The sequence below is a fragment of the Triticum aestivum genome, unplaced genomic scaffold (assembly GCF_018294505.1).
Source record: "Triticum aestivum cultivar Chinese Spring unplaced genomic scaffold, IWGSC CS RefSeq v2.1 scaffold5947, whole genome shotgun sequence".
In the NCBI taxonomy this organism is placed as follows: domain Eukaryota; kingdom Viridiplantae; phylum Streptophyta; class Magnoliopsida; order Poales; family Poaceae; genus Triticum; species Triticum aestivum.
This window is the reverse complement of record NW_025225433.1, coordinates 920-15,507: the sequence shown is the minus strand read 5'-3', so window position 1 is coordinate 15,507 and position 14,588 is coordinate 920. Positions and strand designations below refer to the sequence as shown.

At 44.6% G+C, this 14,588-nt stretch overlaps 1 protein-coding gene across 1 annotated transcript; it reads left to right on the top strand.

Moving 5' to 3' along the window:
• Window positions 1–1,536: 1,536 nt before the first annotated feature.
• LOC123172192 (noroxomaritidine synthase 2-like) lies at window positions 1,537–9,224 on the top strand. The gene is made up of 3 exons (XM_044589193.1): window positions 1,537–1,710; window positions 4,078–4,494; window positions 7,638–9,224. The coding sequence occupies exons 1-3, from the start codon at window positions 1,537–1,539 to the stop codon at window positions 9,222–9,224; spliced, it is 2,178 nt and encodes a 725-aa protein (XP_044445128.1).
• The last annotated feature ends 5,364 nt before the right edge of the window (window positions 9,225–14,588 follow it).

Below are 14,588 nucleotides of genomic sequence, written 5' to 3'. Positions count from 1 at the left end.
TACGCGGGTGATTCTTCCCTTCCCTTATAAAGAAAAAAAAAAGGTAAACTCGATCGGGTGTGATCGATGGCCGAGACAGAGCAGCAGCAGCTGCTGGCGGCGGCGGAGCCCGAGGAGTGCAGCCGGTCGGCGATGATCTTCCTTGTGGGCTGCACCGTCCCGGCGCTCTTCTCCATCGCCATCTTCCTCGTGATTATGTGGGACTCCAACGACGACTGCATCGTTAACGACCTCAAGGTCCTCGCACTCACGCTCCTCATTATTTTCATCCCCGTCCTGACCTCTCCCATCGTCGGCCTCGTCATCCGTATGCTCATTCAGCGGCACCATGGAAACCCGGAAGGAGAGCGGCTCGTCGACGAATTGCTCCTGCTCTGGTGATCCATCAAATCGTTTTGGCTGGAAGGTCATTAGACTAGGTTTATCCATCATCGTAATCTGAGATTTATTTTACCTAGCTAGTACCTGCGGTTTATTACCAGGTTACGAGAGTTTATGGGTCATGCTTGAGCATACATAATTAAGATAATTGGACGTCATTGGAGACGACTTCTATTGTTAGTTTATTACTAGCAAACATGCTCGTGCGTTGCAACGGGAGATAAAAAATATCACATTGTGTCCATCGAATCACAACATGTTCCGCTAGCACAAGCCAACATACAACATCAATTGGCATCTCGTCAAATCATGACAAAGCGAACCAAACAGACCACACAACACAACAAACAGGGGAGCCAATATACATTTAAAACTCCTCGTACACTCAAAATTTGTTGCCTTCGTATGGGAACTCACCGTGCACTTGTGAATGTAAAAGCAAGATGGAAAACACATGAAACCAATTGCAAGCAACTAAAGTACTTTCATGATTTTAAATAATTCTATGGAAAAACATCGTAGATGAAATCAAAGAAAAATGAATTATCTTTGCCTCTATGGGAATTAGTAGAAAAAAGAATGTAGCACCAACAGGCACCACGAGATCAGAGATCCATTGTCTCCCTAACCCTAACCCGCCCCCCCCCCCGCGTCGCTCTCGCCTAGGGAGACTCGGGGGCGCCTCCCTAACCCTAGCGCGCCGCCGGCCAATCGTCCCCAGCCCCGCGTCGCCGCCGGAGGAAGCCGCCGGGCGAAGCTCGTGCAGCTGACGGCGGCGGCGGGGCGACTCCTCGCGGCTCCCGTTGGGACTGGGGCGGCGGATCTCGGCGGGAACTGGCGGTGGCCCGGGCGTGCGCGGCCCGTGGCGTCCGACGGCGTGGTGGCGGGTCTCGGCGGGGGGTTGTAGGTGGTGGCGGAGGGGTCGGCCTTTCCCGCTCGGTGATGTACTGCTGCCTGCGATGGCGCATGGTGACCTGCACGGAAGTATTCTGCGTTCCTTGGACGAGCGCGTCCTTGGGAGCAGGAGGGGGTCGGCCTGACGAGCTCCGGCGGGCGTGGCGTGCTCGTGGCAGCGGCAATCCGGCGCTCCCGGTGGTGTTTTCTTCGAGCGGCGTGAGGTGGACAGCGGGCATGTGGTGGCAGTGCTGATCTGCAATGGATCTGGCGATGCACCACGGCCCGGTGCTGGGCGATCCGTGCATGCAATGCTTGATGGAGGTTCTTCGAATCTGGGTGAAAACCTGCCTTTGGCTAGCTGCCAAGGCCGGCGGTGACGGCGCTGTTATGCGGCGTTCCCTTCTTGAAGGCATCACCGAGGAGAAATTCAAGGCCACTATCTGCTATCTCCGGGGGAAACCCTAGATCAGTAGATCAGATGACGGTGGCGCTATATTGTGTCGTTTCCTCTTGGGGGCGTCAGTCTTGGAGGTGTGTACAGGATCGACGGACCAGTGGGTGGCTTCTTTGGTGGAGCGGTGCTTCATCTTAAACATTGATGGCAGCAGGTCTCGGCGGCGTGGTGCAGTGGAGACTCGGCGCCCGATGCGCGGAGATGGACTCGCGCAGGAGGAGGTAGCTGTCTGGCGTCATGGTAGCGTCGATGACAGAGTGGCCTGACAAGGTAGAAGCCTCAATATCTGCTCTGAAGACGGACCTGTGGAAGATGGCGGCGACGATACTTGTGAGTGTGTCAGACCGGTCTGTGCCCCAGACCCGGTATGTGGCTCGGCTGGGGCTTCCGGCTTTTGATGACAGGCTTAGGTGAGTGGTCTGAGTATTTGGCCCAGTTAGCACCCCTTCATCAGTTGGATAGGAGTAGTGGCATATATTGCCAAGATGGCGGATCCAGGCATATTGTTGTAATACTTTACAAGGCTCTCGAGAATAATCAATAAAGTGGCCGCATGCATCCCCCAGATGCAGAGGCCGGGGGTCATCCTTCTTTTCTAAAAAAAAGTAAAAACATTTAACGTACTTATTTCTCCATAGTACTTGTACTGCTCAAGAAATAACTCTTTCAAAGACAAAACATGCCACGTCAGTACCAAGATTTGTGCTCAAAGAGGCAAGCATTCAATTGCAAAGACACAGCATGGATAAATACCTTCACTCTTTCAAGTAGTTCGTCATATCTCCGATGTCCTTCTTGCAAAAATCTTTTTCTACAGTTGAAAGGACCCTTTACTTATTTATACAAATAACATGTAAGATTTTATCTCTTCTGATTAAAACATGAACAATAAAATCTAGAATATCTCCTTATTTGCAAGAATCTAATGCAATTTCAAGCATGTCCAATACACTCGTAATAATTTTCTTTTTCTGACTCAAAGATTAAGAAGTAATGTATATGATAGCATGAGGCCGAAGGAATCAAATGTTGGCGCCGCCGCTTCTCGCAGCGCCGCTCTTCTTCTTGCTCACAAAACTCTCACTTGTAGTTTCTCTCAAGAACACACACGCGCCAAGGAAGACACCAGCACCAGCTTTGCCAAGAGCTCTCCTCCTTGGTCACACAAACACTACATTTTTGCCCAGCCCTCTCGGCTCAACTTCCGTCGATTAGTACAAGGGGTTTTATACCCATTATAGCACAGGCGCACGCACACCACTAGCATCGACCCACTAACTAACTAGACGCTAACTACATGTAACTAATTCCTACATGCACGTCCAGCCCTTATCCACTCAACGGATCACAACTAACTAGATGCCCCACGTCCGCCGGTCGTGTGGTTCTCCGCAACAGCATAGCCACACGTCTGCTAACGCACGCGCTAAGTCAAGGGGCTAATATCAAACACGACGTTGCACTGTTGCATGATAAAAAATATCCATTGATTTGTGGAGGTGGCCAGCTTGTAAATACATCTGGATAATGAGACAAACAGTCCACTCACGGCCTAGTTATCATCCAGCAAGAGCAGCAACGATTCACGTAATTCGCCTTGGCCGCCCATATGAGGATCTGCAAGTATGGGTTGAGGAGCAGCATCAATCAGAAAGAGCCAGCATGAACAAATTCGCTGCAATCTCACATGCCTGTATAAACAGATCAGACTTGAACTTGAGGACAAATTTTTTAAAACCAAAAAATCTTGTGTTAGTATTGCTGAACAGCACATGCACATACATGAAGGCTGCTCCTTGATTGATTTCTATGGTTGGATGCACATGTAAAAAAGACAAAGATGCTTGTCGAAGAACAATTCACAGGTACATAGAAAACCCAGATCCGACGAATGTGGCTGGACGTGGGCGAAGACAGTTTGGTTCTGTATATCTTCAAACCAAACAACTCTGTATTCTTATTTTCAAGTACAAATATGACAGTTTTTTTATTTAAGCGTAAACAAAAGACAGTGTGACGGCAAAGTTGCAGGTTGAGCATCACCAGCATATAATATTGCATGGCTATTTTATGCAACCACGGTGATGAAATTGACAACTAATTTTCTTAACCACAATATGCAAGAGAACTATAATTGACAAACTGAAGGTTCGTCCTGGTGTGTTGTTAGGTTGTGCGGGCATTCGCTAATTCGCACGTGGCGGCATGGTGAGGGAACTCCCTTGAGCTGAGTGCATAAGGGAACTCCAATGGCTTCGGCCGCCGCTCGCTCCACGAGTGGGAGTCGTGACTGCTGTTCGAAGCCAACATCCCGGCACCGCCGGACATGCGCACCGGGCTGACAGGATGGAGGCTCAGCAACCGCGGAGGGGGGGAGGGTGCCCATTCCTCCGTTGCCCGACGTCGAGGCACGCCCCGCCTACTTTGCCGTCGAGGTCGACCGTGTGCGCGCCTCCCTCACCGACGAGCAGCTCACCGTTCCTCAGTACGTCGCCGACAACCACGCGGCGTGGGCGGCGTACTTCGAGCATCGACAGGAGAGGAGGCTGGCGTCCATCAGCGGGGCACCGGTGGTGGGCGGTGTGAAGAACAGCGAGGGGCGCCGCATGTGGTGGGCGCCCCCGGCCGCATGTGCTGGAGTACCTCGAGGGTGGCAACGACCCACCGCTGGCATACCCTCCACCGGCGGCCGCCCCGGCCCACCGCCGACGCGCCGGGCAATGGATGCTCAGGAGCTTCGGTTCCTCCTCGTCTTCCTCCTCGCATTCCTCCTCACGCTCTTCTTCCCACTCCTCCGGCTCTCCGGCGTTGCTCGGCGTCAAGGCCGAGCCAGCAACAGAGACGCCGCTCGGCCGGCGCACTCGCAGCGCCGACATCGTCATAAACGATGGCGGCCGGCGCACCTTCTCGTCGGCTCCGCGCTTCGTTAAGCCAAATACTGAGCCGGGGCTTCCCACCGTGAAGACGGAGCACGGGGACGTGGAGGTCGACGACGAGGCGGCCCTGAAATGGGCGCGCTAGGAATACCTCAGGATTGATATGGAGCGCCAGCGTGCCGCCCTGCAGCGCTTCGAGTAGCGCCGCCGGGGCCGCGATGAAGGAGGCGTCGTCATCCTTGACGACAGCGACGATGATGACGCGCCGCCACCGCCACCGGTCCGCCATGGCGACGCCGGCCAGGGGTCCAGCAGGGGCGTCCGCATCAAGGAGGAGAAGACCGACGACGACGGCGAAGGCGAGGATGGCGGCGACCACGCCGCGTTCATCGACTTCTTCGCCCCTTACTTTATAGTTTAGGCCTTTGTTTAGATAAATTTGCTATGTAAACCGCGAACATGTCTAATATATGCCAAGTTTGCTGAATTTTAGCCGAGTTTAACCTAAACTTTGCCGATTTTTTTTATACGGCGCCTGGGGGCGGCCCTGGGGTCGGTGACTGGGAACCAACTCGCCCCCAGGCCGTTTTTTTGCGCCGGCTCGCCCCCAGGCGGCGATTTTACACGCCCCCTGGGGAGCCAACGGCTGGAGATGCTCTAAAAGGGCGACCTCACCATCTTGTATCGTTCGACCGTGTACTTTTGTGGTTGGTGCTTTATATATAAAGCAGGCGAAAGCCTGTTTCAAGGAACAAGCTGAATGGGTTTTAATCATGGTTTTCGAGGACGGCGGAGGGGCTGGGGGCATGGAACTGGAGGCGTGCCTCACTCTTCATGTTCTTGCCAGGCTCGTCACCGACCAAGAGCTCATGAACCAGTCGGTCTAGGAGGGCAGAGATGGTCATGATGGCGGCAGAAGTGTGTCTCCTCATGCCCTCACCTGTTCCGGTGCTTTATTTTCTTCCTTCAAATGTTGTGTCTATGATGTACTTCCTCCATCCCAAAATTCTGGTCTTAGATCTGTCCAAATATGGATGTATCTAGTTACGTTTTAGTGTTAGATACATCCATATCAAGACAAATCTAAGACAAGAATTTTGGGACGGAGGGAGTAGTAATAATCCTGCCCAGCGTTAGGTTTGATTGCATTTTTTTCCGCCGCCACCGACTTCCGCCGTCCCGTCCCCCTCTTCATCGGTGCCGGTATCTTTCCTCTTCCACCATTCCCTTCGTGAACCGTTTCCATGGAAATTAGGGTGGGCAGCATCATTAGTATCTGTGCATTTTGATTTAGCGTCAAGAAAATTAGCCTCCTATACATATTTAGCTATCATGACTTGAAAGATTCTATTGATAGGGTACAGGCCACCTGTTCAATGTTGGTTTATATAAAAAAATCCAACTTGCCCCAACAATAACTGGCTAACCTAACGCACGAAGGCGCTTGCTTAAAATCATTTAGCAATTTTAGAGACAAAATACTACTGTTGCAGCTTGCAACAACTTTCTATTTATCTGGACCAAATGATGTGCAGAAGTGGCTGCAGAAACATCAATGCTACTGTATCATACCAAGTCTTGGTACCCTTGTCCGAATTTTTCTTTTGTTATTATCTTCTGTTGTGTATGATACCAAGTTGATTAAGAGTGAAATCATATGTTAAATATTTATTTTATTATTATTTTTTGACAAACATTATTAGTTAGGTGACGGCAAAGCAAAGGATGGCCCCACAGCAATACGGGTCAAATTTAGTCCATTAGCCCACTCATTTCCCCCACCCAGATACTTGTCTGTAGCTGCATGATTATAAAGCCTTAACTATGTTATTGATGTGCCGGCTAACAAGCTAGTAACAACTTTCTCTTATTAACATGAACCAACCCCCCGCAGAAAAAACATGAACCAACCAATGTATAGAGGTGACCGCAAGAAATAGCTAGAGTACATGCATCATACAGCCAACTCTTGGTACCCTTGTCTTAATTTATCTTTTGTTATCGTCTTTTGTTGTGTATGATGCCAACTTGATTAAGAGTGAAACCATATCACCTGCAAAAAAAAGAGGGAAACCATATGTTAAATAATTATTTTATTAGTTTTCTTTAGACAAATTTTAGTAGTTAGGTGACGGCAAATCAAATGATGGCCGGCAGCAATACAGGCCAAATCCATTAGCCCACTAATCGCCCCCAGATCCCTCAAAATAAAATAGATGGATATAAAGCCTTCACTATGTTATTGTTGTGGCGGCTAACAAGTTAGTAACAACTTTCTCTTATTAACACGAACCAACGGATGTGTAGAGGAGACTGCAAGAACTAGCTAGACTACATGTATTATACTACCAAGTCATGGTACCATTGTCTTAATTTAACTTTTGTTATGTTTATTATATATCATGCGCATCTTGTTAGAGTGAAACCATAGGTTAAATAAATAATGTCATTAGGTGATGGCATCATGTGGAGTAGGTACACATGCATGCATTGAGCAGCAAACCAAATGAGGACGTGTGGAGTGTATGCACCATCACTGGAGCATCCTAATTCTTTTTCTTCCATAGCAGTCACGGCTTCTTCTCCCCTTTGGACAATGGTGGGAGGCCGGATAATTTGACTGAGTATGTCACTGCGAGTCAGGGGTGGACCTGCGTAGAACCTTCAAAAAATAATGGGCGGTTGGGCAGTGTTTCCATTAACTTAAAACTAACCTGCAGTACAATTCAATCACAATCAACAATTAAAGTAGATATACCTTGTTTTGTGCGGTTCAACAACCTAAGAGCAGCTAGCGATTCCCTGTCCTACTCCCTGTCGTACATGACATATGTAAAATTTAAGTGTTGTTATGATAAATGTGGCATGTGTACACGTTATATTTCATATGCTGTACTTATTTTTCATGTGCAAACCTATAGACCTGCTTTACTTAACAATCAACAGCCACCGCTGCTAGTATTAGTAGTACTTACCAATGTACAGAGAACTTGTCTATATATATGAAGCTATAGCCATGTCCACTAAAGGGTACATGTAAGTGCGTAGTAGCACATCCCACACCACTGAGGACAATGTCAATTCTGCTCTCTCAAGAGCTGCTCATCTCCACAACACTCGTGGTACTTGTTCCCCTATACTACTTGTGCTTGAGGGTTAGTTGTAGATCAAAGAACCAATCAGTGCTGCCCACAAACTGGCCAATACTCCACATGTTCCCTTCCTTCATGTCCAACCTCCACAACTTGCATGACTATTTCACCCTAGTCTTTGCTGGATCCGGCCACAGCTTCAGGGCGCATGGCCCACCTGGCAGCGGCATGAGGTTCTTCATCACATGTGACCCTGCCAACGTCCGGCACATCTTCACAACCAACTACGCCAACTTTCCCAAGGGTACGAGGTTCGCCGATACATTCGACATCCTGGATGGAAGCCTCTTCACCATTGATGGCGAGCCGTGGCGTCGGCATCGCACAAAAGTCAAGGGCTTGCTTGCTAGCCCACGACTAGTTGCCAGTATGGTGGCTTGCTGCTGCCGGAAGGTGGATAATGACCTCCTCCCGTTGTTTACCCACATGTCAAACACAAACATTCCATTCGACATGCAACATATGATGTCCAGGTTTATGTTTGACCTGGCTGCTATGCCTCTCTTCGGTGTTGATCCTGGCCTCCTATCATCGGAAATGCCACCCATGGTTGTCGCGGTTGCCTTGGACATAGTCATGGAGGTGGTATGCTTTCGGCACATGATGCCATCTTATTGCTGGAAACTGATGAGGTGGTTAAACATCGGTCCTGAGAAAAAGCTCAATGTGGAGCACACACTGCTACGAAGGTTCATCAAGGAGATGATGGAGAGGAGGAATATCAAGACGTGGCAAGTTAATAATGATGAGGAAGAAGAAGGTGTGGATATTGTATCTTTCTTCCTCGATGACCCATGCTACGCTAATGATGACTTGTTTTGTGCTATCACCATTGGCTACATGCTCGTTGCGAGGGACACAGTTGGAATAGCCTTGACATGGATCTTCTACAACCTCGCCCAGAACCCTAACATCGTTTCAATCATCCGCAACGAACTCTCACCGGTTGCATCACATAAAGTAGTAGCTGGTGTTGGAACTATGGTGATATTTGAGCCGGATGAGACCAGATCTTTATCCTATCTTAGTTCTGCCTTGTATGAGACTCTTAGGTTGTACCCGCCGGCGCCTACTGAGCTCAAGACGGTGGTCGCTGATGATACAATGCCGAGTGGCCATGAGGTGCATGCCGGCGACGCCATCTTTATTTCTCTTCATTCCATGGGGAGAATGGAGGGCATATGGGGTAAGGACTGCCTTGACTATAACCCAGATAGGTGGCTCTTGAAGGATGGCAATGGTCTAAGGTATGTACCACCTCACAAGTTCCTGGCCTTTAACTCAGGGCCAAGGATGTGCCTCGGTAAGGAAATCGCGGTTATGCAGATGATGATTGTCGTGGCCTCAACGCTATGGAACTTCGATGTGCATCTGGAGAAAGGGCAAAGCATCGAGCCCAAGGCATCTTGTATACTAGAGATGAAAAACGGGCTTATGGTTAAGCTGAAGAAGCGAGAAGTGTAATATTAGACTCCTTTTTTTTGTATGTAAACATACTTACCAACCATCGGGACAGTCTTACACTGCCCACAATCACATTATTATCGGATAATAAAGGCATCCACGCATCAACGTTTATCTTTCTTTTAGAGAAAAACAACCAACATGCTGCCACTTATTACTTTGTTGTATGTGACATGATATATGAAGGCATCAAGACATGGTTTTTTCCTCCAACCATCGCCTTATTAAGTACTTCCTCCGTCCCAAAATAAGTATTTCAAGCTTAGTACAATTTTGTACTAAAGTTAGTACAAAGTCGAGACATTTATTTTAGGACGGAGAGACTACCAATTAACAACCATGTTGGTGATTAATTACATTATTTGATAAGTAAAGGGGGGCATATTTTTCCCGCTAGGTTATTAGTTACACTATTGGATAAAAAAAATGAAGTGTACAATTTGTCGTGAACTGATGCATCCTACCGTAGTAATGAAGTGTACAATTTGAAGTGTACTAAAAAATTTGTCGTGAGTATTACCTAGTCAAGGATAAAAACATTAATGGTGGTTGTGCCGAACTATGGTTATAACTATATATTTGGGCTTTTTGAACATTCATAAGATACCCACTTGGACTTACATTAAGATCAAATTGCATACTGACTCTCATGTCAATCGGCGTGTTTTTCTGGTTGACAATTAGATGATCGCTAGTGCCTATTTATTGAGCAGTGCTTTTACATGTCGGCATGGTTGCCCGGCATTTTGGTGTGTCAGAAGGAGAGTTTGGAATTTACCTGACGATGAATACGAGTTACAGTACACCAGGCCCGACTGACGGTATATATTGTTGCCACCCAAAAACTCCAAGGACAACCGTGTGGCAGTTTTGGCAAGGTCTATGATTACATATGGTGTGATGTATGGCAAGGGACAGACAGAAGAACCTCGGTCTGTGCGCAAATGTGGATGAGGAGTTGTGGTGGCTGTAGTCTATTGTTTTTTAGTAGTATCTGCTCTGCTCTGATGGGACGCCTATCTGGAGATCCACAAGCTTTGCGCGTGCACGAGATAGCAAAATCTACACTACTCAAACAAATAATGGTGTGGATGCTACCTGCTATGTAGTACTCACTCCATCCATTTTTACTCTGCATATAGGATTTCTTCAAAGTCAAACTTTGTAAAGTTAGACCAACTTAGAGAAAAAATATTAACATTCACAATAAGGAATCAATATCATTGGATGCGCCATGAATTTAGTTTCATATTATATAACTTTAGTATTGTACATGTTAATATTTTTCATATAAACATGGTCAAACTTTATGAAGTTTGAGCTCAGACAAATCTTATATTCGGAGTAAAAAGGACCGGAGGGAGTACCATTTGTTTAATACAGCAGCCTGCCTGTGTGCACTTTTAGCATATTAGAGAAAGAAGGTATTGCTGTACTTATGAAAAATGGTTTGTCCTTTTTCGAATGCCTTCAACAATATTAGTGAATTTGGTCCACTTTTTTTTGCAATTTTGTAAACAATTTTTTTTGAATTTGACGAACAATATTTAATTCCTTGAATTATATTTTTCCACTCCATGAACAAAATTTGAGTTTGGTGATATATGATAAATAAAATTTCAATTTAGTTCAGCTTTTATTTCAATGTTGTGAACACCCTTTTGTATTTTGGTGAACTATTTTTGACTTTGTGAACTTTTCTTGAATTTTCATGAATAATATTTGAATTATAATGAATCTTTTGTAATAAATTTTTGTGATTTTTTTATGATTTTGGTGAACTTTTTTTAATGTTGTGAACATAAATTGAATTTGCTGAACAATTTTTTCAATTGTATGAAATACATTTGAATTTTTATGAACAATATTTGAGTTCTGATGAACTTTTAGAAAACATAGTTAACTTCTTTGGATGTTGTGAACAAAATTAAATGTTCTAAACATTTATTGGATTGTGTGAACTATAGTAGAACTTGCATGAACAATTTCAAATGTCATGAATTGTTTTGGAATATCATGCAAAATATTTCAATTTGGTGAAATATTTTGAATATCGCAAACTTTAGTATGAATTTTGCTGAAATATATTTTTGAATTCGGTGATCTTTGTTTGAATTTGAAGAACCATATTTGAGTTTTTTGTGATTTTTTTGAATTTGGTGAGCAATATTTGAATAACGCTAACAATTAAGTCTTCCTTTACAAATTTAAATGATGTTTTTTACACAACTCCATTGTTTAATTTCTTCAATTTTTTCATATTTTTTCTTGTTAAGGATGATTTATAGGCGCTACGACAAATTTTCATATATGAGAGCGCAAATTATAACACCAACCAAACTCAATTATCCATAGTAAAGTCATTCTTACAAAAAATGTTACTTGTGTCCGGCTATCGATCGGCTAATCTCTAAAAATGTTAGTTGTGTCCGGCTAGCAAGAAAAAGGTGTACGTGTCTCACTATGGTGCATTTATCATGGCATCCAGAGGTCATAGGTAATGAACGCATTGACATCAATGCCAAGCCAGTCGCTAGACATTGTCCAAGGCATAAAACCTTGCTAGCTAATCTAGAAGAACGCTCCTGCCAATCATTTTCTTTCCAATTGTAACAGAAAAGAATTGAAACCATCCATTGCTGCCTAACTGTGGGCTGACGTCAGGATTTCTCGATCCCACTGTCATCATCAGCATCATAATCGAGTCCACGGGGCATATTCTTTGGTGCAGGTCATGGATGCATCGTGTGCATATAATGATGAGATGAGATCAGCGACGATGTTCGGGCAGCGAGTCGACACTTTTTAAAAGTTGTGTCTTTGTTCTGCTCCTATTGCTCTACTAATCCATATCCTCTCACGTGATAGTTATCTCCTATGTCCCACCACATAAGAGTGGAATCAACATAATATTCACATGCTAATGATCTTGCTTACTTGAGTGATGAAGAAGAATATACGATGGGTGATGATTGTTGAGCCAAGCGGTCAGCATGGATGATATGTTTGTATTCCACCATGTGGTGATGGTTTGTAGGACAGAATAATAATTTATTCAGACAAAAATACCTAAATTAATCATGTGTAATTATTACTATTAGTGTACTTAATTAATTGGACATATGTATTTTTTTATTGCATACCGCTTTCTCGAACAACATTGTTTCCCCAAGCTACAAGAGTTTGAGATATGCGACTGTCTAGAATTCTTACCAGTGATTCCAATCTCCTGGATCAAAAGACCATGTTCTGTCACGATAGAAAATGTAAAGCTGCTAGAGTCTATGCACTCAAAATGGTGCAGTAGAATTTTTTTATTATGGGAAAAGGTGATCTGCATAGCTTAGATCAAGTGGTAATTTTCGACAAAGGAACATGTCTTGACAAGTTGAAAATAATGAATTGCCCACCTCTGGCGTTGAAGCACCTTCTGGTGCTAACCTCTTTGAAAACATTGACTATAGAATTTTTAGTTGGTTTGGTTGGAGCTGTAGGAGCTTAGGGTGATTTGGAATGGCAGCTACCTATTAAGTATATGAAGGTCGGTAGCTTACATGGTAATAGTGAGAAGGAGTTGACAGAGCTCATTCCCCACCTCCCAAGGCTCTCCAAGTTGGAAATAATGGAATGTAAAAACATAAAATAGTTGGTAGAATGTCAGGGCTTGCAGACTCTCCTTACCACCGGTGGCCAGCTCAACAAATTGAAAGGCATTCACACCCCTAGGCTCTTTGCTGGTTGGGATCACAACCCCAGATGGGCTTTGGAGGATATTGAAGTAGAAGACCAGCAAACACAACTTGTCTAATCCACATTACGAGATTTCTGCACGGAGGAGGTCGCATGAATTTTTGCTGCACCCATCTGCAGATTCCTCTTTTCCTCCCTCACCAAGATGGAACTTCAGGGGATATCGTCCAAAGGGATGGAGTGCTTTAGCAAGGAGAAAGAGTATGGCATGTAGCTCCTCTCTTCCCTCCATGAACTAAAGTTTTGGTGTTTCTGCGATCTTAAGCAACTCCCTGTATGGTTTCAAATAAGGCAGGTTGCCTCTGCTATTCATTGCAGTGGACTAATAGGCTGGGTTTTGGGCATTTTCAGGCCATCCAATTGTGATCGGACGGCTTCCGATTAGGGTAAGTTTTAGTGGGCCTTTAGGGTATCGAGATATGGGGGAAATCGGCTATCTGCTTAGACATTTGATTTAGGATAATACCTACAATTTAAACCGGTTATAGTGCCTCACTCGTTTAATGGGTCAAGTATCAAACGCCCTCCGAATCAGATGAAATTTGACAGGCGGCTAGTTATAATATAATATGATTGCTCGCAACCTTCCGACTCGTTACGAGACCGTTTAATCCCGCTGTATAAAATATGTTTTAAATGATCTCGTGGTCTGGTCGCGTCCATGTGTCTGATTGGTCTGAAAAAGGTCAATGATGGAAAGGGCTAATGTTCACCTCTTCTAGAGAAGTGACAATCAACAAACATATATAATTTTATTAAAACACCTTGATAATTCTGGTACGAGTGCAATGTACTGCCGATGCAACAAAAATGATGCCATCATGAATGCAACGAGCAAATAATTATCACGATATAATAATTATAACACAAAAGAATCTGGAGAACTAGCCTCGGGCTGCTATAAATCATGCACTTTTGCTTATTGTCATCACTAACACAAGGTTGTGTTGGCAAGCAACTAGTAACATAAAGAATTGTTGGAACTAAAATATTGTCTGTTAGTGGTGATACTTATGCAACAAATTCTATAAGTATGACCAATTATCTTACAAACATGATTACGGGAAAACCACTGGTATGCATTACGTCAACAACACATCTCTTTATTTCTACATCAACAATGGCATAACATATTAGGGGGTCACTTGTAATTTCCTCTTGATAGGTTAGAGTCTTGATATTTTTTTTGTTTATACAATAGGAATTTATGGATAAAATACTATTTTTTTTATACTTTTGAGAGGATATAATGTCATATTCTTAACACCACTTAAACTTAACCACTATACAACAATTATGGTAAAGTGCACACTAAACTGGGACAATGAAAACCACATGACATAGGAAAATACTATCTAGGAACTGTGACCGATATGGTAATATCATTAATACTGCATGATTCGGGAGCACAAGATGCCCCATGATTTTCCACTCTTACATTGAAATATGCTGGTTGTTTAGGCTCGGCCATGATCATTCTCTGATTGCTTAGCATCGCAACAACATCGGCCATGGTTGGTCTATCAGATGCATTATCTTGTACACACAACAATGCTATGTTAATGCATCTCATCATCTCTATTGGGTTACTCTTGGAAACCAATGATGCATCAG